Raw genomic sequence first — 26,159 nt, forward strand, 5'->3', positions numbered from 1 at the left:
AAGGGGCGCGAGTAGTGAGTTTAGAGAATTGGGACACACTTAATATCATTAATATATCAGTGCTTTTTTCTCCTAGTTTCAGAATTAATATAATCATAATCATTTCAATTAATAACAGTTTTCACTCACACTTACATTATTATTATATATATATATATTTTTTTACACTTTTCTTAAATGAAAGTTTCTTTGAGGAACGTCACGAAAGGTGTGAGGGTGCAAGTGCGACTAATGGGACAGGGCCCAAGTCTTCAGCCTGCTGGTGAGCTTTAAATGTGCTGAAAACCATAAAGCAGCTGAACATTTTCATGTGTTTTAATTCTGGGATGTGGATTTTAAAGTGAAAAGAAATGAATAAATGAATAAATGCATGAATAGAAATTTAAATAAGCAAGTAAATGACTCTTATGCAGAAGTATGGACACCTCGGCTGGATTTCTAAGTGAAAATTGGTGAAATAAAGCTGCACATTTTAGTTATTGGTTGGTTTGCATCACGTAATTTGAACAAAGGTACCCAAACTTTTGCTGTAAAAGACTTTACTTATATGTATAGCACAAAAGCGAAGATAAATATGTAAATAAATAAATATGTGATTACATAAATACTTATAATAATATAATTGATTTATTAGTTTTTATTTATATATATATATATATATATATATATATATATGTGTGTGTGTTTATATATATTATTTTTTATAACTAAATAAATGAATATAAATGTAATTGATTAGTTTTGGTCATGTCTTGTATGGCGCGAGTTAACTCGTGTTGGGAGGCCGGACAGTAGGGGGCGCTGCAGGGAGAGTGTGTCCTACTCTCCGGACAGTGAAGAAGAGGCGTGTGGCGTGCTCACGTGTTAGCGGAGTAAAGCGCTGCGGCTGCAGGCGATCAGAGCAGGTGAGTGGAGAGGTCAGCCGGTCTCGGTCTCGGTCGGTTGTGGGGAGGAACCTCGGTTCTCTGAATGGCTCGGGCTGTGTGTCTGTAGGCAGTCTGTTGCAGTCTGGGTGAACATGTTCGCGGAGGAGGAGTGGACTGACGGCCTGCCCGCTGGAGAACAGCCTCATGCTGGCGTGAGGGCTAAAATATTCGGCGGCAAGGTAAGATCACAAGTCCAGTTGTGACAGAAGTTTACAGACACTCATCATGGACATGAATGTTACATTGAGCTTTAAAAGATTTCTGAAAGAGTTACAACACCTTTTAATAGACAAAAAAAAATGTAGCTTGTGTTTTCTGGCTTGGACACATCTGATGGTTTGAGGTAATCCTGAGGTTGTTTAGTTGGTCCAGTGGCAGCAAACCAGCCCCTGAGCTTGATACTACTACCACCACCATGCTTAACAGTTGATACTCACCTTTACTCATCCAAATAAGACCTCCGGTCATTGCTGTTGAAACACCTCTGTTCTTAATCTTATCTGGCTGTAAGACTTTCCTCTAGAAGGCTTTTTCTTTGACCATGTGGTCAGCTACAAAAACATGGTCAAGGTTTAGTTGTCCATTTTGTCAATTCCAGCAGCTTCCAGTTTGTTGCAGGCCTGTGCCTCAATGGTTCTTGGGTTGTTCCTGACCATCCAAACCAATTTCCTGTTAGCTGAGGGTGACCATTTGGGGTCATTCACACTGTGGGCTAATTGCACTATAATTGGGACCTGTCCCTTTCCCTCAGTAGTCTGTTTCTGACCACAGGTCCACTGTTGGCTGCAGCAGCACTGTGCACTCATACCAGTGCAACACACAGTCCTGTCCTAAGTGTCCTTGCTGGTGTCGCTGTTGATCATATCTGTGCAGTTGTTCTCTTATGGTGGTCCCTCTGTACTGATTCTGAACAGATGAGCCACAGTTAGTATCTACCAACCTACATGTGAGTGCCAAGTAATAAACCTCTGACCTTACTCTCCAACTTCCCTGAACAGGCCAAGGCGGTCAGCAAGCACTGTCTAAATCGAACTCTCCAGACCTTGGGGTCCGTTCCAACGTGGGACAGTGTAGGGGCGTCTGATGGCAGCGATGGGGAAATGGATGACGCTCCAGTCCACGTTAAGAAAAGGAAGAAAAAGTGCAAAAAACGTAAGAAAATCTCTGATGGCGAAACTGAAGGAGAGCAGCCTGGGGAAGCGGACGTTCCAGAAACGCCCGTCAAGAAGCGGCGGTCAAAGAAGAAGAAGCAGCTGAAGGAACCAAGTGAGAATCCAAACACATGAATGAATGAATAAATGAATCAGTCATTGCGTACAGTGTCCACTAACTCCATGTTATTTTGTTAATCTCTGACATTTCTGCAGGTCCCCACACCACAAGCGAGTCGGTAAGAGATGGAGAAGCTAAAGATCACACAGAAGATACCGCGGAGAACAAGCTGAGTCGAAAACAGTGGAAGAACAAAATGAAGAACAAGAAGCGCTGCAAGAACAAGTTCCTTCAGAATGCAGGCGGTGCTGCAAAGGTTCATTCGAATAAGGACATTTCGGGGGAGAAACAGACCCTCACCAAAGAGGAGAAAACTCGGGCTGATGCCCCGCCAGCTGGGGCAGTGAAATCAGCACAGAAGACAGACTTTGTTCTCTCTGAGAGTCCACATGCTCCAGAAAATGACAAGATCTTAAAGAAACAGAAGAAAAAGAAAGGTAGCGAAGCAAGCCATTCACATCCCGTGGCGCTCGAGCCTGTCTGTGAGCAGCCCAAGGAAGCAAGTCCTGCTGTTCAGAAGCCTGCAAACCCACATGAACAGCGCGAGAAACAGAAGCAGCTCAAAGCGGATAAAACTTTTCAGCACCAGGCAAAGAGGCTGCGGCATATTTTACAGGGCAGCCTCACTGACCGGGCTCCGCAGAAGTCGTCCACGGAAGAGAAGCCGGAGACGGCAGACTTGAATAACGAAGAGCGGAAGAGCTCTACGGACCGCTCCAGCGCCTTGAGGTCCCGCATGGAGAAACGGTTAGAGTCTGCTCGGTTCCGCTACATCAACGAACTGCTTTACAGTTCCACCAGCGGTGAGGCCAAGCGCATGTTCAAGCAGGACCCGGATGCCATTGGGATTTACCACAAGGGCTACGTAGAACAAGTGAAGCACTGGCCTGCCAATCCAGTGGACTCCATCATCTCCTACATTCGGCAGAGGTGAGAAGTTGCTTGATGATCCTTCTTGATCTTTTCAGATAATGTTGGAAGTAACGTTTCTCTGATGTTTTTATACACAGCGATAAAGTACTGTCGTAATCTGATTTATTTATTTATTTATTAAATTAATTTAATAATTCAAAAAACAGACCAGCCAGTCTGGTTGTAGCAGACTTTGGCTGTGGAGATTGCAAGATTGCACGGAGTGTGAAGAACAAGGTGCACTGCTTTGATCTGGCCCCCGTCTCCGACCTCGTCACTGCCTGTGATATGGCCAACGTAAGTCCTTTATTCCACATTTTCATTCAGTCTGGATTAGACTTTGATTAGAATTTGTGACGTTCCTTGGCAGTAGTGCTCACTGGCAACCACTAAAATCCATAAGTAGAGTTTACCATAGCTCTAACAGATCTGTCTAGGACTACAGCAGCTAGCCTATGTTGATCCGATCCCAATCCCTAAGCTGTCACACAGAGCATGTGTTTACATGCACTCAAAAATCTCAAATTTCTTAAGTCATCCATTTGTTCAAGTAGTCATGTGAACAACATACTCCAGTTTCATAGATCTAGAAGCTCTAGAATTTAGATCAAGATTTTAGCTCGGTAATCAGATTTCATAATGCATTTATAGTATTTTCGGATTTCTCAGTCAGCGCATGCGCGAAAACAGACTTTCCACTTTTTAAGTGACGCTGAACCTGGTTTATAACTTATAATTAAGCATCTGTTTATTGGCAGGTTGTCTGGTTGTCTAGCAACATGAGACCTGTTTATTGACTAATCGTCTAATTGATTGGACTGATCTCCAGAAAGCAATGCTAGTTACTTTGTAAGCAGCATGCTAATGCTGCAAGCGTTGACCAGTACTGCAGTAGGGCTGGGTGTTGTAGTGGTAGAGAGTCACAGGGTGGGGATGCTGTGGGGGGAAGAAAATCAAGCCTAAACTTGTGAGTTTAGCGACATGCTGAGTTCGAGTCTGAGTTCATGCTGAGAGCTTTATCCTCTAGATGGGTGATTTGCACCTCAGTTAGCTGGAACATTGTCTGGGCTGTGTAGCTCGATCTCCTTCAAGTTTTAATCATCAACGCTTGATAACACACATGTGGGCCTGTCTGAAACTCGGTGGGCCTTTAGCTAAGCTAACGTTAGCTAAGCAAAGACTAGCTTAGCGAGTGGGCTACAGATCCAAAACCATGGGGTGGGGGGGGGACTTCAGTTTCGGTTAAAACCATCAACAGCAGTTCCTCGATCCCTAACCCACAGTTAATACCACAGTAATATTTTGAGACGTTATGACTGTATGAACAAAGTGGACAGCGGCCAGCGTTAAGATTTAAGGACTCTGAAGTGATCTTTTTCTTTGGATCTTCACAGGTGCCGCTTGCTGATTCCACAGTGGATATCGCAGTCTTCTGCCTCTCTCTGATGGGGACGAATCTCAGTGACTTTTTGGCTGAGGCAAACAGAGTGCTGGTGGATGGGTAATTTGTCTTTTGCTGCATTTGAACTAAAACTCGTTGCCCGTTGTAGTTTGGCTTTTCTCTACTCTGGCAAACTCCATTGTACTCATCAGCTAATCTTAAACCATTTTGTGGAGGAAAAAAAATGCACTATGCTTTTTTGTCATTTGTTGCAGGGGTGTTCTCAAAATTGCAGAAGTCGCCAGCAGGTTTGACGATATACGCCAGTTCACTGGAGCACTATCGCGTTTGGGCTTTAAGTTGGTTAGTAAGGTAAGGCAAACCTTTTGAATACACATCAGTGACGTCACTGTAGATCATCTTGTTTCAAAATGCATGATGGTTGCATCTGAAATTTGACTACGTGGACAAAATTATCTGGACACCGTAACAGGACATCCATATGATTGTTCATCCCAGAAAACCCAAGCCTTCTCTTATCTGGGAAAGTTAGCCACTAGATTACTTGTGTTTCAGTCCAACATCAGGCTTTAATGCTGAACGATGAAGTCTGGCTTTCAGTCAGCATTACAGTTCAACCCAAAGGTGTTCAAAGGGGGTTGATGTTCACGCCAGTCAAAATCTTCTACACCAAACTGGGCCACCCATATGGGGATAGTCTGGTTGCAGTAAGAGCTCCACAGTCCATCACCATCACCGTCCTTTTTGCTGCCATTGCCACAGTATTGTATTCCAGGTTGTTCAGCCAGATGCTCTGTTGGTGACTTGTATGTTTCGTTGTTGGAAGTTCAGTTATTCTGTTGAGCTCTCAAAGACACAAGTCCAAAGTACAACAGTGATTGAAAAGTTGTTGTTTGCTTAATAGAACGGACACTGGAATATTTTACTTACTGCAGTTGCAAGCTAGGTTGACGGCATATCTGGAAACCGCTTGATCATCTGATGTTTCATCTGAGGTTGCACCCTGTGGTCTGATTTGCAAATGAGCTATTGGTGTCAAGTGTAAACCTCCAGAAACAACAACAGGACTTGCACTGTTCAATAATACCACTTACAACTGATGGTGGAAGATCTAGGAGGGAAGAAATTTCACCAGCTGGAGTTCAGTGAGCTTTTAAGAATCACCCATCCTTTCACTAATGTATGGAAAGGCAGACTTTGCTAGGGGCTTGATTATTATTATTATTTATTTATTTATTTATACACATGTGGCAACAGGCCTGAATGTAACACCTGAATTGAGACGTGTCTAGTAAATTAAAATCAGCAATTATTTGTTTGTACTTGGTGAATTTGCTTATAGCTTGCCGTGGGACCTTTGCTCAAAGTAAATCAATGTGGGATTTATTTCAGGATCAAGTACATGTGTGTAGCTCAAACCTGGACACTGTTAGTCTAGTTTAATATATAAGGTATATAAACTAATTTATTCCATTTTGCTTTTATTCTATCTGTAGGACACAGACAACACCCACTTCTACTGCTTTGAGTTTATCAAGATACGAAACGCTCCTGATAATGTCAAGAAAATCTGGCTCCAACTCAACCCTTGTCTCTACAAGAAACGATAGGTGCACCGAAAATAAGAATGCCCGTTTACAATTGAGAGCTGACCACAATTGTACAGTTACAATTAGCCAGTGTACAAAGTGTATTCATACCACAAGTGGTATTAGTGAGTTCTGTAAAGTTGTTTAACGATGAAAATCGTGTGTATACCATTTATACATACTTGTAAAATGACCTGATAAAGCTATGTTTAATTATGTTTTGAAAACTTTGATTAAACTTTACATAAAAAAGATGGATGGAAAATCTTGACAGGGATTAAAGTGTTTCTGCTGAACTGTTGAATTTAAAGGTAAGAATCGAATCTGTTCGCTTTTAGTGTGCTGACTAATCTAACCTTTCTCAGAGTGCAGAGAACTGGATCTAATCTCGTCATGAGGGGAACATGAGTGATGATGTTTTCTTCTGTGAGACTCCAGTCTTCATCTGTATCCTCGCTGTCCAGATACAGGGGACAGTTATAAAGAGGCACAGAACAAGTACTGGAGGGAGGACGGTCTGTGTTCCTTTCTTGAGCTCTGACCCAGATAAGAGGTAGAAGGCAAGGCTTAGAAGATAGGGTGTCCTGCAGAACCCCGAGCCTTGTATCCCATAGTGCACTGTGTAGCTCTAGTCCGGAAATGCAGATACCACTTGTGGGTATAGAGGCTGGAGATACTTTAGGACCTAGTACCTGTAAATGCAGAGACAAAGTAAGACACTTTGTGTAGATTGGCTAATATGCTGATATCGTGGATGTGAACTCTTTGTGCCATTAGAGAACCTAATTTTACACTTCTTGTTGAGAACAAAACATCACAATTGGTATTACAAAGTATCCAAACCTATCCTGTAACATGAAAATAATGTATTGTATATAACAGAAAACCAAAAATGGACATTATGGAAAACTGCCCCTACTGCTACAGTGTTTAAATAATTTAATTGGAGAATCTAGGCTAAAATGTAACAAACGTTGGACTTGGGCTGTCACACAATCGTATTTTGGTTGTTTTTTGGGAAAGTCCTGGCAAATTTATTTGCTTTAAAACACACTGATTTTTAAATATATGAAAAAACATATAAATATCTGAACTATTTCTTTAAAATGTGTGACAATGGAGGGGTCAGTCACATCTGTCAGTAAAGCACTGTTGAACTAAAACTAAATTATAAATGCTAATATTGTCAAGTGAAATTAATTTTATTCTTTTAAACAACCACTAAATTCTTTTGTTTTTTTTTTTTGTTTTTTTTTAATTATGCTTTCAAGAAAACCCTTTTCCAGCAGAGGTGGGCAATGGGGGGCAGAGTCCAGCACAGCTTGTTGATTTCCCTACTAAACCTAGCAATTAACAGGTAAGTTGAATTAGGTGTGTTTGACCAGCCAAAACTAAAAATTAGCAGGAGCCCGGCCCTCCAGGACCGAAATTGCCCACCTATACTTTACAGTATTAGCTGGGCCCTGGACTAATACCACACTAAACACTGGTCATAATGGGATGATTGATGCTGGTTATACAGTTGTTCTTTGAAAAGCACTACGGAAATAGTAGGTGAAAAAAAGGAATGTTGCTTTACCTGAAAATGTAGCGAAACATTGCTGACATCTTGCTGTTTGATCTTGGCATTCTCTCTGACCAAGGCTGCCAGAAAGCCACGAGGGTTTGCAAAAGCCGACAAGCAGTAGACACGACCTAAACCACTGGATTCCTCCCACTGACACCTTCTGAGCAGGTCTGCTCGAGTCTCCAGCTTTGAGATGGAGGATGATGTGACATATGAAGAAGCGGAAGGATATTGAGATGGCTGCGAAGTGTTCTCAAGCAGTGAGACCACCAGCTCCATAAGATACTCCATCTCTGTTTGGAGAAACCTGCACAAGGGGCTTAACGGTACTGTTCCGACACTTATACTTCTGCAGTCCTCTCTACATCTCAACTTGTCCCACAAAGCTTGTAATCTTTCCCGAGCCTTTTTGTAGCCTGGGAGCTTTTGAAAATGATTGAAGACACCTCCACCTCTGACTGCTGCAAAGCCACCTTGGGACTGAAGTAGCAGCATGTTAAGCCTGTGACTTTTTACCTTCACCATTTCACTCGTCATCCCCGCACTGAAGCCCAGTACAACAGAGTCGTTACTGTTCAGTGTGGTTTGAACACGGCGCTCCAGAGCTTTCACAAGATTCTCCTCATCTGAAAACATAAAATTAGAAGATTTCCACTTCAACTGAGTCATTCAGTCATATCAGAATATTATGACCACCCCTGATCACTGGTTTGGAACTCTGTCTGGGATGTCCAGGTTGCAAAACAATCTTCTTGGGCAAACCGAGCAATTTCCCTGAGCTCCAAAAGGGCACGGTAATAGGGTAGCGGGCAAGGGTGGAAGCTCTCGGAAACTGCCAAATTAGCAAAGGTATACCGATACCAAGCCGTACTTCTCTGACAGTGAGTACTTCCCAGCGACGTAGCAGTCGTGCCCTACGGGCCGCTGATGCCGGAGGGGAACAACTCCTAGAACAACTTGTCCACTTTGGACCAGTTATCTTCTATAGTGAACACTTATCATCTAATACAGTCAGTCCATGCCACAACATCTCGCTAGTGTCATTCAAGCCAAGGGTTGTTATTCCCACTATTCCCACTAGGTGGTCATAACATTCTGATATGACTATGTATTCAGTTTATGAAGGTTTAAATAATAGTCTACATTGCTGTAGTGAAATACTTATACCATAACACATTAGCCCATACCAAAATACCCTGCCATGATCATTTCTGAGAGAGTGTGAGGGCCGCTTCCCCATGTAGGAGGTGATGGTCGTAGACAAACTCTGCACACTGCCTTCACAGCCTCTAAGTCAGAGGAATTTGACACGTGTCCACCATACGTCAGGTAAGCTGTGGGCAAAAGAACAGAAAACCAAAGTCAACAGATAATTAGCTGATTATTTAGTATTTTACATGCGCCCTGTTTTTACTGTCAGTTTGAAGAGGGCTGTTTTTATCAAACTAAGCTTCAACAGTAGTTTAGACCAAGTTCTTGTCTTAAAGTGTCCTCTAGGGTGATGTCATGTTCTAAGAGGTAAGTGAACCAACTTATTATTATTTTTATTATATATCTTTTTTTCTATTAGTTTGTGGAATACATGTTCAATACTATCATAAAGAAAGGAAGCAGTTACCAGCTATATATTCCAGTGCTCGAGTGGGGTCGTAGCAGTGTTTGGCAGTACGGTCCTGAGCATCAACCAAATCGAGTAGGTCTTCCTGAGTCCTGAAGAAAAGAAAGGGTAGTTTGTCTTTCTTTGTTCTGTCTTATTCAGGAGGCGACAGCTATGCAGAAGTTCCTTACCAGTTATAAATGTGCTTCAGCTGTCGCCTCTGCAACAACACAGAGTGAAGAATGGCACAGCGAATAAGAGGTTCCACGGTGGTTACGGAGTGTCTAGATGAGGTGGCGGGAAGAGTTTTGGACAGAACTTGTCTGAGAGAGGAGCACAGTCCATCCCTCAGGTCCCAGTTAGAGTCACTCACCAAGTGCAAGGCACAGACCCTCACTACAGCTGCATTACGAAAGAGAGCATGAGAACAGGCCTTACTTTTATGACAGTGCTGCTGAATCAAGGTAAAGATGTACCTGTAGTGGAACCCTTGTTGTTGCTATGTAGAAAGTATGGTTCTCTCTGCAACTAAAAGGGTCTAAATATACCATCTGGACAAACGTGCTGGGACACCTGGTCATTCACTGTTTCTTCTGAAATCAAGGCTATTAAAAAGAATTGATCCTGCTTTTGTTGGAGTAGCTGTCTCTACTGTCCAGGGAAGACTTCCTTTTAGATTTTGGAGCGGTGTTGTGAGGATTTGATTGCATTCAGCAGCAAGAGCGTTACTGAGGTCACCCCCCCCTCATCCCAAAAGTATTGGATGGTGCACCAACCATCATGAGAACAGTCTATGCCTGGCATCACTATTCTATTAGCAGTACTTCAATAAGCGAAGCACAGGAGAGAGCTAACGTTCCTTTTTTAAGTTAAACAGCTCTTATATCAGCATGGGCATGATCATTCAGTTGATATAAACATCGTTTTGGATATTGCAACAGTAAAATATGCTTAAATACCTGGAACTGAGAGTGGAGCATTTCCTTTAGTTATAAACCACAACCGGAAATGGGCATGCACATGATGTCTAGCACATCTTTCACTTGGACCGGTTCCTGTATCTGTCACCATACCCGCCAAGTGCCCTTAAATTTAAAACAGAAAAGAAAGGTGGTTACATTTACATTTTTGCCCCAGAGAACCTAAATAAGAGCTTTCTTAGAGCTATCTTATAACTGAGTTAAGCTGGTTCTTTAGGGCCCCCAGCGTAAATGTACAAAGTATGTCTAATAAATATCTGTGTGGAATGGGTGGTACTAAAAGTCAACACGTCAACAAAACCCTGACCGCTCACAAGGGTTACATGGCTCTTTAGCAACCTGGAAAGTTAAACAATAAGTGCGGATGTGATTTCATAGATTTTTATAACTTACTGGGGTTCTGATTCTGGGGGGACAACAGGGCACGCAGGGCAGCCACTTCCCCCAGTCAAGGCTCCAGCTTGTACATATATATGGGCTGGTAACTGTTACAGATCAGAACCCCAGTAAACTCTAAAGATCTATGAAATCACAACCGCAGTGCAAAGTAAAAAGCTGACAAACACAACTTCTCTGTCTCAAGGCAGTGTGTGGTGCCATGGTAATGTTGACAAACAAGTGTTTTATCATATCTCTGCTTTGTGTTTTCTATTTGAAATTCACTGAACTTCAACCCAAGTTTAGTATTATACAAAAACAAAACAATCCAATATATCAATGTGTTCCTAGGGGATTTAATAATTAATAAATATGTTTTTTGCAAAGTAGTCACCTTCTGATTTGTAGAACATCAGTTGTCTCAGCCGAGTAACTATTTTGACATCCCAGTGATCAAGCAGGTGGCAGTTGTTCAAAACCAGCCAATGGCCAGTCTGAACAGCCCTGTCAAGTTCTGAGAGAACAGCATCTCTTTGACTTTCAGACCCAAACGAAATGACCTTCACCTTCACCTGTTGATGATTAAAAGTTATAAATCATACTTATGGAAAAACATAAAATGCTAACCGTTAAAACAAGCGAACACCACCTCACCCCCTTTTCGTCTTCTTGGTACTTCGCAAGTTGATTAATCCAGTAGAGAGGGTGAATGCTTCCAGACTCCTCTTTGCTTTGTCCAGGCAGGGTTACAACTACCGGCCCCTTGTTTCTGGACAGAAAATGAGAGAGTGCGCCCAGAGAACCAGTGTGAGGGCCACCTGCCTCTGCTGAACACTCCGGCTGTACTTGTTGACAGACAGCGAGGTCATCTGCCACAGCTGCAAGACACTGTGGAAAGAATGTCCTCCAGAGAATGGCCCTCTGTAGTGTTGTCAGATGGGAGTGTGTCTCACAAGGTACAGATCCAACCACAGTGGATGAAGGAAAGTGCAGGTACTGTTGCCATTGTCTGGATGAAGCCCTGAGAGAGGTGACCAAGCCATGGAAGGATGGGATTTTCTCTAAGAGACGTACATTAGCTTGTATGTGCAGTGGGATCCAGCTTGGAAGCTCAGGCTCAGTCTGGTCAGATGGTGGAGCATATTCTGGGAATTGTATTGCACTGATCCCCTGGAGAAAAGTGATGCGTTCAGTCTCAGAGCAGTCCTCAGCGTGCATGAAGAACGCAACAGACACTAGCAACTTCAGTACTTCTGCGTGGCTCTGTAACAAGCAGGGTCTATATTGAGCAAGTATGTGTGATACCATCCTGTGTGAAATTTCCGTAATCTCGCCACTACGGGTAACATCTGGCTGACCCTTCAGGGCTAAAGCTTCCCGCAAAACACACAAGAACTTGTGCAGGGGAAAGAAATAGAAGGGGGACAGGTGTCCAACGTCCTGGAGAGCCTTGTAGACGTTTGTGGCCAGTGCTGCTATGCCGTGACACGCATTAAGCAGTGGTTTGTGGCAGTCTATGCTATTGGATATCTCTTTAATTTCTTCCTTAAGTTTTAATGAGGTGCTCTGACACACTGAGACACGTGGGAGAAACTCTGGATCCTGCAGAAGTGGGGTGAAGGACTGCATAATGTACTCCATCAAAGATGCCTGAAATCAGTCGGAAAACAGCCCAACAATTAGAACTGCCATGTAGTTTGAGATTGCTTTAATTAGAAACATTATACTGTTGTACCTCCTCTACACAGAGCTTGTCCTGAAGCACTTGTTGATCTCTTTTCAATCGGCAATGCTGTACCCACATGTCTGAGTACTCAGACTGGAGGACATTCGTCAGAATAATATCCTGCACTTCAGATGTACTCAGAGACAGATCAAGGACGTTTACCCTTTCCAGGATTAACGGGTGAATCTCTAATAGAAAAAAAGAAAAAGTAAAAAAGAAGAAAAAGGAAATGGAATCATCTTGTATAACAACGGCATAAATATTCGCTGTCATCAGAATATTATCACCCCCCTGGTTTGGACGTCAGCCCGAGTCGCCACAGATGCCAAGTGGCGGGGTTAGCGAGCACACCAGTCAGTTGGAGCAGAGTGCACAACGATCATTATGGGCAAAGGATGCGATGACTGACTGACTGTCAACAGTACTGGGCGAAGGGTGGTAGCATGTCGGAAACCACTAACTTCGTAGGAAGTTCTAGAGTCGTACCCCAGCTACAGAGCAATCGACATGCCACAGTGGGCTGGTTAACCTCTATAATAAACACCTTCATTCACCTAATACAGTCCATGCCACAACGTCTCGTTAGCGTCATCTCAGCCAAGGGTGGTAATTCCCACTATTAGGTAGGAGGTCATCATTTTCTGATATGATTGCATATGATTCCAGTGAAAATGTAACAGTCAACAGTCTCCTACCATCCAACAGAACTCGTACAGGAAGAGACGTGCTCAGGAAGAGGCAGTATTCAGAGTGAGGTGCTTTCCCTGGACTGGATGATCCAAACGAGTGTCTTCCAGCTGGCCGAACTAACATACTGAGAAAGTCTTCACTAGGAACAGCGTGTTCGACATCGGTAATCAGCACTCGCAAACCTGCAGAAGACATAAGCATGGTGGATGACCCTCATCAGCTTCTATACTCTTCTGTACTTATATTCTTTTTATTGGTGGTTTGAAAGTGGAGAGCATACAGCATTGCATAGATGGCAAACCTTTAGCTTCTCCACGACTGAGTTTGTCAAGAAATTCTGGGTCATCTGCAGAAACAACAAGCTCATAATCATCTTCCTTATGAGATCGTTCAACATCTTCTGGCAACTGATCTGAAACGGCCACAAAACAGAAATAAGTTCATTATGAATATTCTATGTATGATGAAAAACAACACTGAAGTTAACCACCTGCCACATCTTCATATTGCTGTGTGTTCGCCAGCAAAGCCCAGTGGTGAGCCCATGGAACTCTATGCCCCCACTGCAACAGTTTCAAGACCAGATGAGGAGGCGCTACTTGGAGGAAACAGTCATCCATCCCAACTGCTCGAGCCAAAACCCTGTGAAGTTCCATACCCACAGGAATGGGTACAAAGGAAAGGTTCTCAACAGAAACATGTAGAGGCTTTTGTGGGTGTTCTGGACCAATGCTCATTCTTCCTGCGAGACACATTTTGTGCCACTTTTCTAGCAGATCCAATCGATTGTCAGGTCCAAAGGGGCCCAAGTAAGCTATGGCAGCAGCCAAAATGAGTGCATCGCCTGAAATAGTCTGCTTGTTCACTTTGGTTTCCTACAGAAAGCAAACATATAAAGATATCAGGGAACTGGTCAATTTTACTTGTGACATTAAAACTGTATTGCTAGTTACCTTCTCAAGAGAGCGCCATTTCTCAGTGTAGTAGAGCACTTGCTTGACAGCACCAGCAGCCTTCTTCTCCTGGGCTTCAACTTTATGGAGCTGACCTGCAAGCTCCTCCAAACTGTTTTTGACCAACATCTGTTGCCTCTCCATGTTCTCCAACTTATCTCGTGCAGCCTCTTCCTGCAGCCTAGCCACCCGCAGCCGTGCACGGCTTTTGGACATGCGCTCGCATAAATGGTTCTTTTTGGCATACTGTGGGGCCATATGCCGCTGAACACAGGCATACTGGTACACTGCTTGTAACCAGCAGCTCAAAGATTCACACGCTTGGCTCTTGTCACGCACAAAGTCAGGCTGGAAGTTTGGCGCCTGCACAATTTCACCCAGTTTTTGAAAGGATTCGTTGCTTAACTTTGAGCGGTCAAAGAACTCCAAGTCCTAATGGAGTAAGAGAAGGAAAATGAATGTAAGTGAATAAACAACCAACGAAGGGCAAGACCAGAAAATGGCCATGATGATCCAAAATACTCCCCAGGAATTGGTTGCGTCTGCTGGCTCTAGTTGGCTAAACCCAGCAGCAGAGCTGTCTAGGCAGTTGGACCATAATCCTTGGGAAACTTTCTACTACTGTACCTCAGTGTTCCACCTCTTGTAAAGACTATGCTTTCCTTGGCCTCTGACCTGTAAGAAATGAGTCTGCCCCAAAAGCTGCTTGCTGCTTTCCCAGTTGCATGCACGATTGAACAGCATGCAGATAGCATTCATAAGCATGACAACTCCATCAGGGGGATGTCTGTAGTGTCGCACCTCATCCAGGTCAGACTGATTTAAAGACTTCAATGCCTTAAGCGCGGCCTGATACAACGGGCCCACCTGAATGAAACACAAGTTAGTCCTTCAGGAAAGAGACAACAGACAATGCTGGACAAAAGCTTTCCAAATGCTCACTAAAGTGTAAATATCGGTCTGACCTCGTTCAGGGCGTCTTTGGCTTGCTGCTCAACAAGTTCCAACTGCTCTTCTAGATGGGAAAGTAGATCCTCTTCTAGTAGACAGTGCTGGCGAGCTTGTTCACAGCTTGTGTGCTCGGTATCCACGGCTTTTTGCAGCTGGTTTAACCACTATGACAGAAAGGTCATAAAGTGTTATGATTGGTTCCAAAGTATGGACGTTTTACAGTGCAATCTTTGAGTAATTGGATAGTTTCATTCGTAGTATTTTGGACTGTTTCCTATTTTAGTGGAGTTTTTGTGATACATTATAAGCTTATGCACAAAACAGATACTAAAAAAAGGCCCAGAGTCAAGAGATGGCATTTGCTACCATATTACAAACAAGATTCAATGGCTTTAAAGCAGATCATGGTGAGAGAGATCCATCAGAGACAGATCCCAAACATTATATCTGTTTAATTGAACTGTGTGGTTGTTATGAAGGGAACATGAGGAATCACAGTAATAGAGGACTGATGAAAATAATGATGAAGGAGCATTATCTAGAAGGTAGACGCATGATTTAGTGGTCTAATGTTCTTCCACTACGACCCGGGGGTTGCGAGTTCGCAGCCTGAGCCATGCTGCTTTACCATCAGCAGAAAACACAACTGGCCATGCTCTCTCCAGATGCTCTCTCCCCTCATAAATCTCAAGTTGGAAAAAAGGCAGTGACTGGATTTGCATGCATCATAGGTGACACGTTTTTAAGTCCTTACCCTTCAACTGTCGTGGCCATTGCTATGAATGGCAATACCAAATTGGGAGAAAAAGGGACAAATTCAACAAAATCCTCATCTATCATGCCTAAAGGCATAATATTCAGGGAAAATAAACCAAGTCATTAACCTAAATTTGAGTATGGCATTCAGATGATGTTGTTTTTACCTTTTGTACGTCGTCAAATTCGGCTTGAAGCCTGAAAAGCTCTTGTCTGTATTTATGTGCTGTGTCAGTCATATCTTTCAGCCGGGCCAGAGCTGTTGCTACCCTGAGAAGAAGGGTTAGAAAATAATGCTTTTCATATCGTTGCTGTTGTGCAAGACACAAGCTTGCCCTTTTCCCATTGCCCATTTAATCACTTTTGGACATCGTTTGAAATTGCTTTTTACAATATGCCAAGGTTTTTACTGCTCCTGTTTTGGAGATCTGTGTTCACCTGTTAGCAGGTCCTCTGCCTTGCTCCCTGAGGTGGCCACAAAGCTGATAGAAGTGTGTCATCAGCTCAAAAAAGGTCTGAGGGCCGAATGGTTGAACGGTTAGGAACATGGAGGCATACTGTAGTGCAGACTGGTGTATTCCAGCCATTGCTTTAGCGATACTGCCCACTAAGGCCTCGTCAGCTGAAGAGAAAAGGAAGAATACCTTTTAGCTTGAAGAAAAGAGAGGCACTACCTTTTGTCTAACATTTTGTGTCATTATAAAACATATATTCCTACACACCTACCTTGAATGTCTGTTGCTGAAATCTGAAAACTCTGCTTTAGATGATCCGTGGCAATTTCAATGAAAGTCTCAGAACTCCATGGATGGTACACCTCTACATAGGAGCAGAGGCTTACAACCTTGGTAATACTTCGCACTATAAGAGATAATTGTCCTGACTGTTCAGTCTGTTTCTCATACATGCTTTGGTTGAAAGACAGTAACCAGAACATGTGCAGATTTCTTTGATTGTTTCTGAAATACCTGAATAAGAGGAAAACACATGCGGTTACTTTGTCAGAAATCTATTAATTATAGTACATACTTCTCTATATACCATAAGATTTTATAAGGAAATGGTCAATAATTGTTTACAAGTGACTGTAAACATGCATTGCTACAAATGTTTATTGAGAGGTGTCCAATCTTATCCGCAAAGGGCCGGTGTGGCTACCATTTTTTCCTCTAGACAAGTAGCAGCACACCTGATTACACTAGTTCAATCAACTGCTGAGTGCAGCTGATCACATGTGCTTCTGCTTACCTGTTCTAAAGCAACATATGTTCTTATAAAGTGAGTGTTTGGTTGGGACAGGATTTATAGGGATAGTACAGTGAATGTCTCGTTGGATGTGTAGAAAATGGATCGTAAAGTAGATGTAATGATTGGCAAAAAGAGGTTTATGGGCCCAGCAAAGCAGGTAGTGTGAAGGAAGTAGATGAATTTGCAGGTATATAGACGTGTACGGTCATACTGGTCTACCAGCAGTGGCAAAAATCCCAGTCTACACGAAAATTCTCCTTTTGACTGTTCTGTAGGTTTCATGGTCTGTAAATGAAAATGCAGTTCCCTGTGGAGTGTTCTTTCAAAAATGGGTTTTGAAGGACCTGCATTGACTTCTAGAAGCAATTCTTGTTTCTTCCGTTTTCCGGCGGTCCCTGTCCGACAGTCACAATTCAAGAATTTCCTGTAGACTGGGAGTTTTGCCACTGCTGGTAGACTCATATGACAAAGTTTTTGTTCGGAGAGCTTATATATGAGCTAAATATGCATGTTTATGATGTACCTTTTAGGGACGTGATTGTCTTTTCTACGTTTGCTGGAACCCTTCATTATGGCTATGATATTGGGCATCACATCCTTCATTTCTTTATCTGAGGAAAGCTCTGGACCTATTCCATTAGCCATGACAGCCATTAGCTTATCCCTAACGGTCTGGCTAATATCCTCATGGACCAGAAACACCACATGTCTACCATTTACATCACTCTGGCTCTCAGCCTCTTTCAGTATCTCCTTCAGTTTGCTCTCATTTCCGCGATGAACCTCGATTAGTTTGTAGCCTGTCAAATAAGCCGCTAGGCGTACAGCAGTCTTCCGGCCTGTTTTCCTTCCAGCTGCAAAAAGAACTCCGTGTCCACCAGGAATGAGCAAGGAGCGTAGGATATGCACAAGCTGACATACTCTCTTGCGATACACAGCAAAGCTGGTTGATTTGCAATCATTATCTTCCTCTTTTTGTTTTACAATGTGAGCCAGCTGCTGTACCAACATTTCCAAGTCTCTCTCCCGGTAGTTGTGTTGCTGTGCTACGCAATCGCGTGATTGACCCAGATCTGGGCTGTAGACCATATTGCAGGCAGAGGAACCCATTTCCAGCAGCAACTGCAGCGGCAAACACTGATTCCCTTCAGAAGTTTCAAACGGTTCTGTCTCTTCAGAAGAAACAGGACTTTGAAACAAATAATTAGCTGTTCTTGGTGCTGATTCGGGCTGGAAGTGAGCTATGTTATGGTAATTCAGCTCATGTCTGATTCCTCTACCTGAAGAAGCAATGCTATAATCGCCCTCATCACTCTCACTCCTTGAAAAGCTGGAATTTGAGGAGCTCTTTTCCTCTGAGCTCTCTGAGTGACCTTCTGTGACGTCATCTGTGGAAGACTCTTCTGCGTTGCCCTCATCCATCTCTTGCTGAATAGGAGTCGAATGTTGCTGGTTTGGGTTAACTCTGTTGGTCTCCTTTAATTGACATGCAAAGTCAGACTTGTCTGCTCCACTGGACTGGGATTCAATCATTAGTCTTCTTCCATAGTTGTCCTCAGACACTCTGCTCAGAACTGACACCAGTTTTTGAATTTCCTCATTGGAGGACAGGCGATCCCCGAAGGTACGCAAACACTCATGCATCCACAGACGGGCAATGTTGAGCACATTTGCTGCTGGACCTAGGGTAGCTGGAGCAAAGACAGGGAAATCACACGAAGAACCAGTTTGGAAGCAAAAGCTGGGCTTCCTTTGGAGTAAATTACCAGCTGTTTTCCTTGGATCCCACAGGCTCATCCCTTGGAATACCTTTTGAAGGTCATGTAGAGAAAACACAATGAGGGGAGACTGTGCAGAAGAGCATAAATGTTCGCGAACAGCAAGATACACATCAAAAGTTGCAGTGACAATACAGCGCGCCATATCTGAAATTCTCGGCATGGATGGGAAGCTTTTGAGCCATTGCTGTAACTGTGTGGAATGGATGGAAAATAGAGCCTCTGCAGTCATACTAGGAAGTACCAAGACAGTGAACAGTCTAGAGAACCGAGGGGAAATCTGACTGTAGTTTCTTTTGTCTGTTCCCAAAGTGCTGCAAGCACCTAGATAATTCATGGCTCCAGAGCTGAACAATTTGAAGTGACAGCCATCCGAAGTCAGTGCTCCTCCCCTAGAGATGCACTGACGTAAGGTCTCCAAGGGCATTGATATTTTTCCGGTACTATCTGGTGAAGAGAAGAACAGTTAACAGTTAACATCAAACCAAAAGAAAAATATGAAGCTGCTCAATTCAAATGGAGGATTCAATATACATACCAAAAGGAGCATCATGTAGGTCATCAACAAACAGAAGTAAACCAGGATGCTGCATGATTGTTCCCCCAGAGGACAGTCGAGTCTTATGACCACCCATGCTTTTAAGTATATTACGCAAATCAGCAGAACGCAGCAGCGGACCAGCTTTTAGGTTCACATGTGGTCTCTGTTGTGACAAAGACTGGCACAGCACTGTTTTGCCTGAACCTGCTTCTCCTACTAATAGTGCTGGTTGATGGGCTTCCAACATGAGGTCCAGGAGGTATGCATGTTTTTCATACTGTATTGAGAGGTAAAGATTCCTTTAGAATAGGCTCATCTAGAGACTTTTAACAATCATGTACTGTTTTATTCTGTGGCTTGGGTTTAGACTAGCATCTTGCAGAATCCAAAACCATCTCAAATACATTTCTAATGATATTTGTATGTAGTATTTGCCAATTTGTATGTAGTATTTACTTGATAAAGTACCCTTTAGAATTATTGGCATCTTGGCAAACAAGCAAAAACGGAACAGAGGAGCAATACAGTTGCATCCTGGTGTCTAAAACAGTTATAGTTATACACTCACAATTTTTGATACAAATGATTTTGATAAAATATCTTCATATTGCCCACCCGTAGTACAGCCGATATGGAATAGGCTTTGAATTGTGCAATACTGAATTAGAAGCATAAGCACACTGGAGGATCTATGCATGAGCAAACCTGCTGTGGGCATCTGACGAAGCTGTTTGTACTGGTAGATCCAGCTTCCAACTTCCCATCACTGAAGTTGAAGAAATGTTCAAATACTATACCCTCAGCTGGCACTTCAATTTTGTAACGACTCTCAAACAAGGCTTCTCGTGCAAGAAGATCAAACTTTAGCCAGTGTCTAAAACCAAGAGAAAGATAAAAACAGTCATACTTCCAGTGTACATGTCAAATACACTTCTTGTACTTCTGAAAGTTCTTAACATATTGAGCACGTACCGTGGATGCAGCTGTCCACCAAAACCCCAAATATAAGCTATCACAAAGACGTTTCTTGCTTGTAGCTCTGTGAATGGGGAAAAGGTAACAATGATCTACAAATAAGGCCACAGTGAAATTGAGTAATATAGGTAACTATGTAAGTATGATGAGTGAAGCAATGGATCATTATAAACTATAAATACACAGAAAAATTAAAAGCAAGAATTTAGAAATGTTACCTCCTCTTTCAGTCAGCTTAGATGCTGGCTGCAAGCCACGTCCTTTGCCAGACGCTCCCAGAAGGGCATGGAGGATTTTAACGAATGAGGTTACTTCTCGTAAGCCATCAGTAATGCCTGAATCTGATGTACTGGCTTCATGCCCATCACTGGACGGTACAGTGGATAATGCATTGTGTTTGAGGAAGATGAGACTACGAGAGAAAAGATCGTCCGCTAGACAGCTCCACATTTTCAGAGTGCTTTGGTCCAGAATATGATCCCTGTACAGAGCGTCCATCTCGCTTTTCCATACAGCCTTCCACAGATCCTGTCCCGAAACATACACTAGGTTGCACTGTGCCAGTGCAGAGGGAGTTGCATCTCTAAGGCTGGTGGTTTCAATGATTATTTTAAGGTCTTGCGATGTCTGGATTTTTTCACCTGACGAGAGACACAAACAGGGGTCTCTGGGGTCACCAAGTGTATTTAAAGAATCAAACCACCCAGGTTGGCTTGAGGGTTCCCCATCCAGAACCAGCCATTTCACTTTTCGTTTAGGATAGGATAGATCGTTGACCACGGAATCGTGCTCCCCTGTGTTTCTTATCGCTTTAGTGAAGGCACCGCCGCACCAGCAGCCTGGCTGTTTGTAGCATCCACCAAAAAGTTCCTCATGGGACAAAGCATTAGGGAACAGGACCACCGTGTTAACAGAGCACCAACGTGAAGTCGGCGAAACCTTGATGTCTGCAAGATTTTTCTCAAGTTCAGACTTTGCTGCAAGTCGCCTTAGTGCTCCTGCAAGAGCTCGATATGAAGTTGTCTTCCCACTGCCTGCTGGCCCAAGCATTACAACTGCCTTAGAGAACTCCAGTGTCTGATGCAGGGTCAAAGCACTATGAAGTATTTGAGTGTCAGCACAAAATCCTGTTTCCTGCAACTCCTCTGTGACGGCATTCCTAAGGAGATTTTGCTCGGCCTCCGGCTCAATCAAGTGCTGAAGAATCAGAAAGGATCCTGCTGTTGGAAACGTTTCCTCAAAAATGGTGCGGAACTGTGAGGCCCTCTTGTGCTCAACGATGGCAGGCAACAACACCAACATTACTCCTTTGATTACAGACTGCTCTTCTCTAATAGCATTTACAATGGAAGATTTACTGGAGCGTTGGTCAAGGGACGACTGGGGGTCTTTACTTTCCTGTGCCACTTTGTCAGATCCTTTGAGAGTTGGATCATCAGGCCTTTGAGCATCCCATGAAAGAAATCTGTCTTTATCGACCTTCCTAGGTTTTTTGTGAAGGAACGTTCCAGAGACATATATGATCTTTCTCATTAGAACTAGCCAGGAAGACTGATCTCTGCAGACATAATCTGGAAGGCAAAATGAATCCTTAGCTAGGTTAAAAAGAGACACTAGACGGCGGCTCATGCTGGTTGCTTCAGAGAATCCAGAGGAAACTAGCAAAACCTCTGCGATGATGCTGTAGTCAGGCTGCATCAGTGAAACAGGTCTTGTTGCAACTCGAACGTTTTCTGGTACTTCAGCTGAGTATCCATGTGAAGAAATGAGGACACAGCCAAAGCTTAGCTTAGCTAAAATGTTTCTTTCTCCAAAAGGTACCTGGAATTCCATCTGGCAGTGTTTACTCTCCAGTACAACCTTACCCTTACGATCTTGTAGCTCCTCAGCTTTTTGATGTGCATTTCCCTGAACTGTTGACAGATATTGATGAAGGTCTGATAGATGCTGCCCTAGAACAGACAGTGTTCCCTGTTCCATTGAATCCACAGAATCGAGAACTAGCCATGCACCAGTTTGGAGTGCCCCTTTCAGCATTTGGCAAACAACTGGCAAGCTTGTATCCACACAACACTTCAAGGTGATTACTTGCCGTCCCAGCGCCCATCCTAACTGGAGAACGGTCTGTTCCTTACCAGACATGACTGGTCCACTAATGTAGGCACACCTGTAACTGGTAAGGGCGAGAAGAAGGCCCAAAAATGCTCTTTCTGTTGAGGGGGTAATTACCATCGTCCAGTTTTCAGGCCCTATATATTCATAGCCGTATGCCAACTGTGTTCCCAAGATGCTGACATAAACAGAGTGTTCTGTGCAGTTTGGGTTTTCCAGAGAGTTTTCGCTACATTGATTCCAGTTATCAGTGGCACTAAGGCGATACTTCATTAGCCTCTGCCATTCAAAAGAGGATTCCAGGCTACCCTGCACCTTAACAAGGCCATCTAACTGTTGGGAATGCTTCATTGTAAGTAAAATCAAGGCTTGCAGGGCTGTTACAGTGTGCCGGGATGCCAAAGAGAGATCACATGAATTTGCTAATTTATCCTGTATGGCTTGACATAGGCTCTTAAGTTTTGCAGCATTTCGGGACTTCAACGACACCCAGTTGGTTTGGATGTGAGCTGGGTCCCGAAAAGCCTTTTCAATTTCACTGCACCACAAAACCTCCTCTGCCACCAAACAGCACTGCAGAGGATATTCGGCGGTTAGCTGCAAAAAGGCTGGTGGCTTGGTGACCTTGGAAGGAGCTTGCATGTCCATTCCTAACATGCTGGAAATGCAAGCATGGTCAGGAGAAGGACTACCACCGGCTTGATCATTCTGTTCTGGCTCAGGGCAATGTTGAGCAAGAGTGCATTTCAACATTAGCTGTTCCATCGTTTGGTATAACTTGTTCTCCAAAAGCCCAAGCCAACTCAGAGGACTTAAATTAGGCTCCAGGGGACAGAGGAATGGCAGATGATCCCTTAGAGTTCCATATACGCCTCTCACCCAAATCTCTGTGCTGGATGGATCTAACTCCGACACATCTGTCAGGTCATTTTCACCATTGTTGGTAAGCTGAAGCCATTGCACTCCTCTGAAGCATTTGCGAACCAGAGGGAGAAGAGATGAGGGTGTCTGGTGCAGAGAACAAAGTTTCATCACCTCTCTATCGTTGAGAAAGCATAGTCTGGGGAACTCTTCACGCGCTGAATCTACAAGATGCAACAACTCCATGGACATTTTGTCCATTGCTGTGATTCCCTCGGTGAAGATAGCGCACAGACTCTGTCCCTGGAACTGACTACAGGTCGTTGTTGTCTTCCGCAACCGTACAAAATTCAGCACATGTGGGTCAGTTAATGTAACCTGAATCATTTCCCGAAAGGTCTTATCCACTGGGGAAAACCTCTCTAGCTGCAACACAACCAAGGACACTTGATTAGACTCTATATAACAGCATATCCTAGACTACAGTAAACACACACCTCTCCAAAATGCTTTAATAGTGTACTAATGTACACTGTAAATAGTCTGTAAATTTGTCCGTTTCACCTAAAAGAAAATATTTCATGTAGTAACAAGTATTTGAACTGGGCAAAGGTGCTGCTTGGCACCAGGCCAGTAGGGGCCCCAGAGGGCTGACAAACCTAAAACTTCAGCAGGGGCAATGCACAAAGTTTGCATGTAGCAAATGCTTGTAGGAGAGACCTGACCTTCCAAAGAGGACCCTGCCTGCCTCCACTCATGGTGTACACAGTTCCACCATGAATACTTGGTACAGTTTCCCCACCTGGATAATTTAAGATCTGGTGGTTGAATCTGCATTGTAAAACAGTCTGAATTGTAGTGGTTTAGGAGTGTTGCTATGATAACAAACAGTGTTGAAATGAAAAGAACCCTGTTGTACTTAACTCGTACCAAACCGGGAGGTCCAAACCTTTTGTGTACTGCTACAGTGGTGAGTGAAGCATTAAGTAATTAATAAATACATTGTTAAATAACTAAATGGTGCTAGTCTAGCCTCAACTGTGGGTGAAAGACACTTGAATTCCATGACTTACATTAGCAGCACATTATTTCTCGTGTTTACTTTGATGTTTGCTATTAGTTAACTATAACATATAGATGCAAAGATATTTGGATACGTGTAGGCTACTCTAAATGACTCTAAATGGTGTATTGGTGTGAATTATTGTGATGCATGCACAGTGCGGTGTGTGTATTTTAACCTATTCTCCCATATCTGTAGTGTAGGCTTAGTGGTTTTGTGATACTGAGGAATCTATGTTAGAATTATGTCTGTTACAATATAAACCTAAGTAGCCAGTGCAGGCTTTCACACATAAGCCTTCTGTATTGGAACTGTTACATTACAGGGCCCCAACAGACTCTAGAATCACCTCTGGCACTGGGTTTGTTCAGCTTAAATAAAAACGAGTGTTTAACTGATTGACAGTCGAAAAGTCCTAGTTCAACTGCTTGTTTCCACATGAAGCATTTTTTTTAGGTTAAACAGGCGAACCACTTTTTACAGTGTAATTAAAAGAAGAAAAAGAAAAAAACCCAACTTACCAACTCCACTTTTTGTGTGCTCACTGATGTCTCCGAAAATATTTTGCTGAGGAAGACCCACTTTTGCTGGTATCTTTCACAAAAATCTAGCAATTCCCCTACAGCAAGTGTGAACAGTAAGTGCTCAATATTATATTATTGTCAGTTAAAGGTGTTTGAATTTGATGTATAGGTAAATATTTTAAGATCTGTACACATACCAAGGTCCTGCAAAAGCTGCACCCAATGTTCAGCCTCCTTCCTGAATTCAGCAACGTATGGAGAAAGCAGCATGCTAGATAGAGTCATAATGCTGTCCTCAGTCTGAGCCAGCAGTGTTCCTAGATCTGCTCAGATAAAAACATACAACGTACACTGACCGTTCATGAGTTGATTAATTAGCTGGATAAATCAGAAAATAGGGTTGGCTTGGGTTACAACCAGACCTACCCACATTCTAAATGTATTCACATAAGCAGACACGGACACATTGTTTTCTTCAAGTACCCATTATGGTGAAAGTTCCACTGTCACAGGCGTGCAGCTGTGGAGCATTCTGGGTTGAAACAACATCATTAAAACGCTTCTTCTGTCGAGTCTCTCCAAGTTGTGGATTTTCCTTCTGCCACATGGTGACAATGAACTTGGAAAGCCGAAAGACCATCCCTTCCCAGCTCTGCTGAATTTTCCGAAATGTTTGCTCCATTTCTTCTGCAGCTTTGGCCTCTCTGTAGATCTAGAGAGCAATAACCCAGACCAAAATGCTTTAGTGAGTTTAGCAAATATTTGCACCCATGTGTTATGTGACATTATGAGGACAGAAGCTGATTAGACAAACCTTACTGATTTCCTTTTCATGCTTTAATAGTTCTTTAGACACAAGATCAGACACAGTTAAATTCTGTGCCGTAGAACAGAACAGGCCCATGCCTAAAAGGAGAGTATCATGTTAACAGGGGTCCAGATTTGGTCTGACAAGACCAACATCGGTAGGCACCAGCCTACATGCAGCAATTTATAGTACAGTTTAGTTTAGTTTATTTTGTTTATTGTGTCAAGGCCCATACATAAAATGCATTTTGTGTCGTAAAACGCTAGATGGAGTTGTTTTTCCTCTGAAATCCCTGGGCAAGTAAACAATGTATAAAAAAACACATTAATCTATACATAACCATATTTAAGATGTGTAATTGTTTATATGTGAACAGTAAAAAATTAATCAAAAAAAAAAAAATACTTTGCCTTCTGTAAAGTCACCATTTCTAAAATTGTGCAATTTTGCAATTTTGTCATGAAGCACATGGTGACAAACCATTCCACCAAACAACCCCAAATAACCTTATAATAAATGAAAAACTCTATAATTGAACCAAATGCATATT

The 26,159-nt window shown here is 43.0% G+C and overlaps 2 protein-coding genes across 3 annotated transcripts in view; one reads left to right on the forward strand and one right to left on the reverse strand.

Moving 5' to 3' along the window:
• Positions 1–833: 833 nt before the first annotated feature.
• rrp8 (ribosomal RNA processing 8) lies at positions 834–6,370 on the forward strand. 2 transcript variants are annotated; one of them, XM_072690741.1, is made up of 8 exons: positions 834–905; positions 994–1,105; positions 1,925–2,192; positions 2,294–3,128; positions 3,278–3,407; positions 4,505–4,611; positions 4,767–4,863; positions 6,009–6,370. In XM_072690741.1, exons 2-8 carry the CDS (start codon positions 1,019–1,021, stop codon positions 6,120–6,122), a joined length of 1,638 nt encoding a protein of 545 aa, XP_072546842.1. In that variant the 5' UTR covers positions 834–905; positions 994–1,018; the 3' UTR covers positions 6,123–6,370. The 2 variants fall into 2 exon arrangements, with proteins under 2 accessions (XP_072546842.1, XP_072546841.1); XM_072690740.1 differs by having other exon boundaries at positions 847–1,105.
• dnhd1 (dynein heavy chain domain 1) overlaps positions 5,727–26,159 on the reverse strand; it is a 35,891-nt gene continuing 15,458 nt past the window's right edge. The window contains exons 17-43 of the mRNA XM_072690742.1: positions 25,616–25,707; positions 25,285–25,513; positions 24,999–25,124; positions 24,799–24,896; positions 20,460–23,640; positions 20,239–20,305; positions 19,972–20,140; positions 19,264–19,543; positions 17,471–19,172; positions 16,426–16,667; positions 16,138–16,321; positions 15,867–15,969; positions 14,958–15,107; positions 14,668–14,859; positions 13,993–14,424; positions 13,530–13,914; positions 13,341–13,451; positions 13,045–13,221; positions 12,359–12,537; positions 11,278–12,273; positions 11,018–11,195; positions 10,225–10,350; positions 9,457–9,667; positions 9,287–9,378; positions 8,856–9,002; positions 7,681–8,294; positions 5,727–6,793 (exon numbers count right to left, since the gene is read on the reverse strand). Of these exons, the coding sequence (XP_072546843.1) occupies positions 6,407–6,793; positions 7,681–8,294; positions 8,856–9,002; positions 9,287–9,378; positions 9,457–9,667; positions 10,225–10,350; positions 11,018–11,195; positions 11,278–12,273; positions 12,359–12,537; positions 13,045–13,221; positions 13,341–13,451; positions 13,530–13,914; positions 13,993–14,424; positions 14,668–14,859; positions 14,958–15,107; positions 15,867–15,969; positions 16,138–16,321; positions 16,426–16,667; positions 17,471–19,172; positions 19,264–19,543; positions 19,972–20,140; positions 20,239–20,305; positions 20,460–23,640; positions 24,799–24,896; positions 24,999–25,124; positions 25,285–25,513; positions 25,616–25,707 (10,850 nt within the window). The 3' untranslated portion in view covers positions 5,727–6,406. The remainder of the gene's footprint in view (positions 6,794–7,680; positions 8,295–8,855; positions 9,003–9,286; positions 9,379–9,456; positions 9,668–10,224; positions 10,351–11,017; positions 11,196–11,277; positions 12,274–12,358; positions 12,538–13,044; positions 13,222–13,340; positions 13,452–13,529; positions 13,915–13,992; positions 14,425–14,667; positions 14,860–14,957; positions 15,108–15,866; positions 15,970–16,137; positions 16,322–16,425; positions 16,668–17,470; positions 19,173–19,263; positions 19,544–19,971; positions 20,141–20,238; positions 20,306–20,459; positions 23,641–24,798; positions 24,897–24,998; positions 25,125–25,284; positions 25,514–25,615; positions 25,708–26,159) is intronic.

This window comes from Salminus brasiliensis, chromosome 11, assembly GCF_030463535.1.
Source record: "Salminus brasiliensis chromosome 11, fSalBra1.hap2, whole genome shotgun sequence".
NCBI lineage: Eukaryota > Metazoa > Chordata > Actinopteri > Characiformes > Bryconidae > Salminus > Salminus brasiliensis.

Bases quoted from the DNA above. Each gene is read 5' to 3' on its own strand.
- rrp8 (XM_072690741.1), top strand. From the start codon at position 1,019: ATGTTCGCGGAGGAGGAGTGGACTGACGGCCTGCCCGCTGGAGAACAG. The intron at 2,193-2,293 runs GTGAGAATCCAA...ACATTTCTGCAG, and splicing joins GAAGCAGCTGAAGGAACCAA to GTCCCCACACCACAAGCGAG. The intron at 4,864-6,008 runs GTAAGGCAAACC...TTCTATCTGTAG, and splicing joins GCTTTAAGTTGGTTAGTAAG to GACACAGACAACACCCACTT.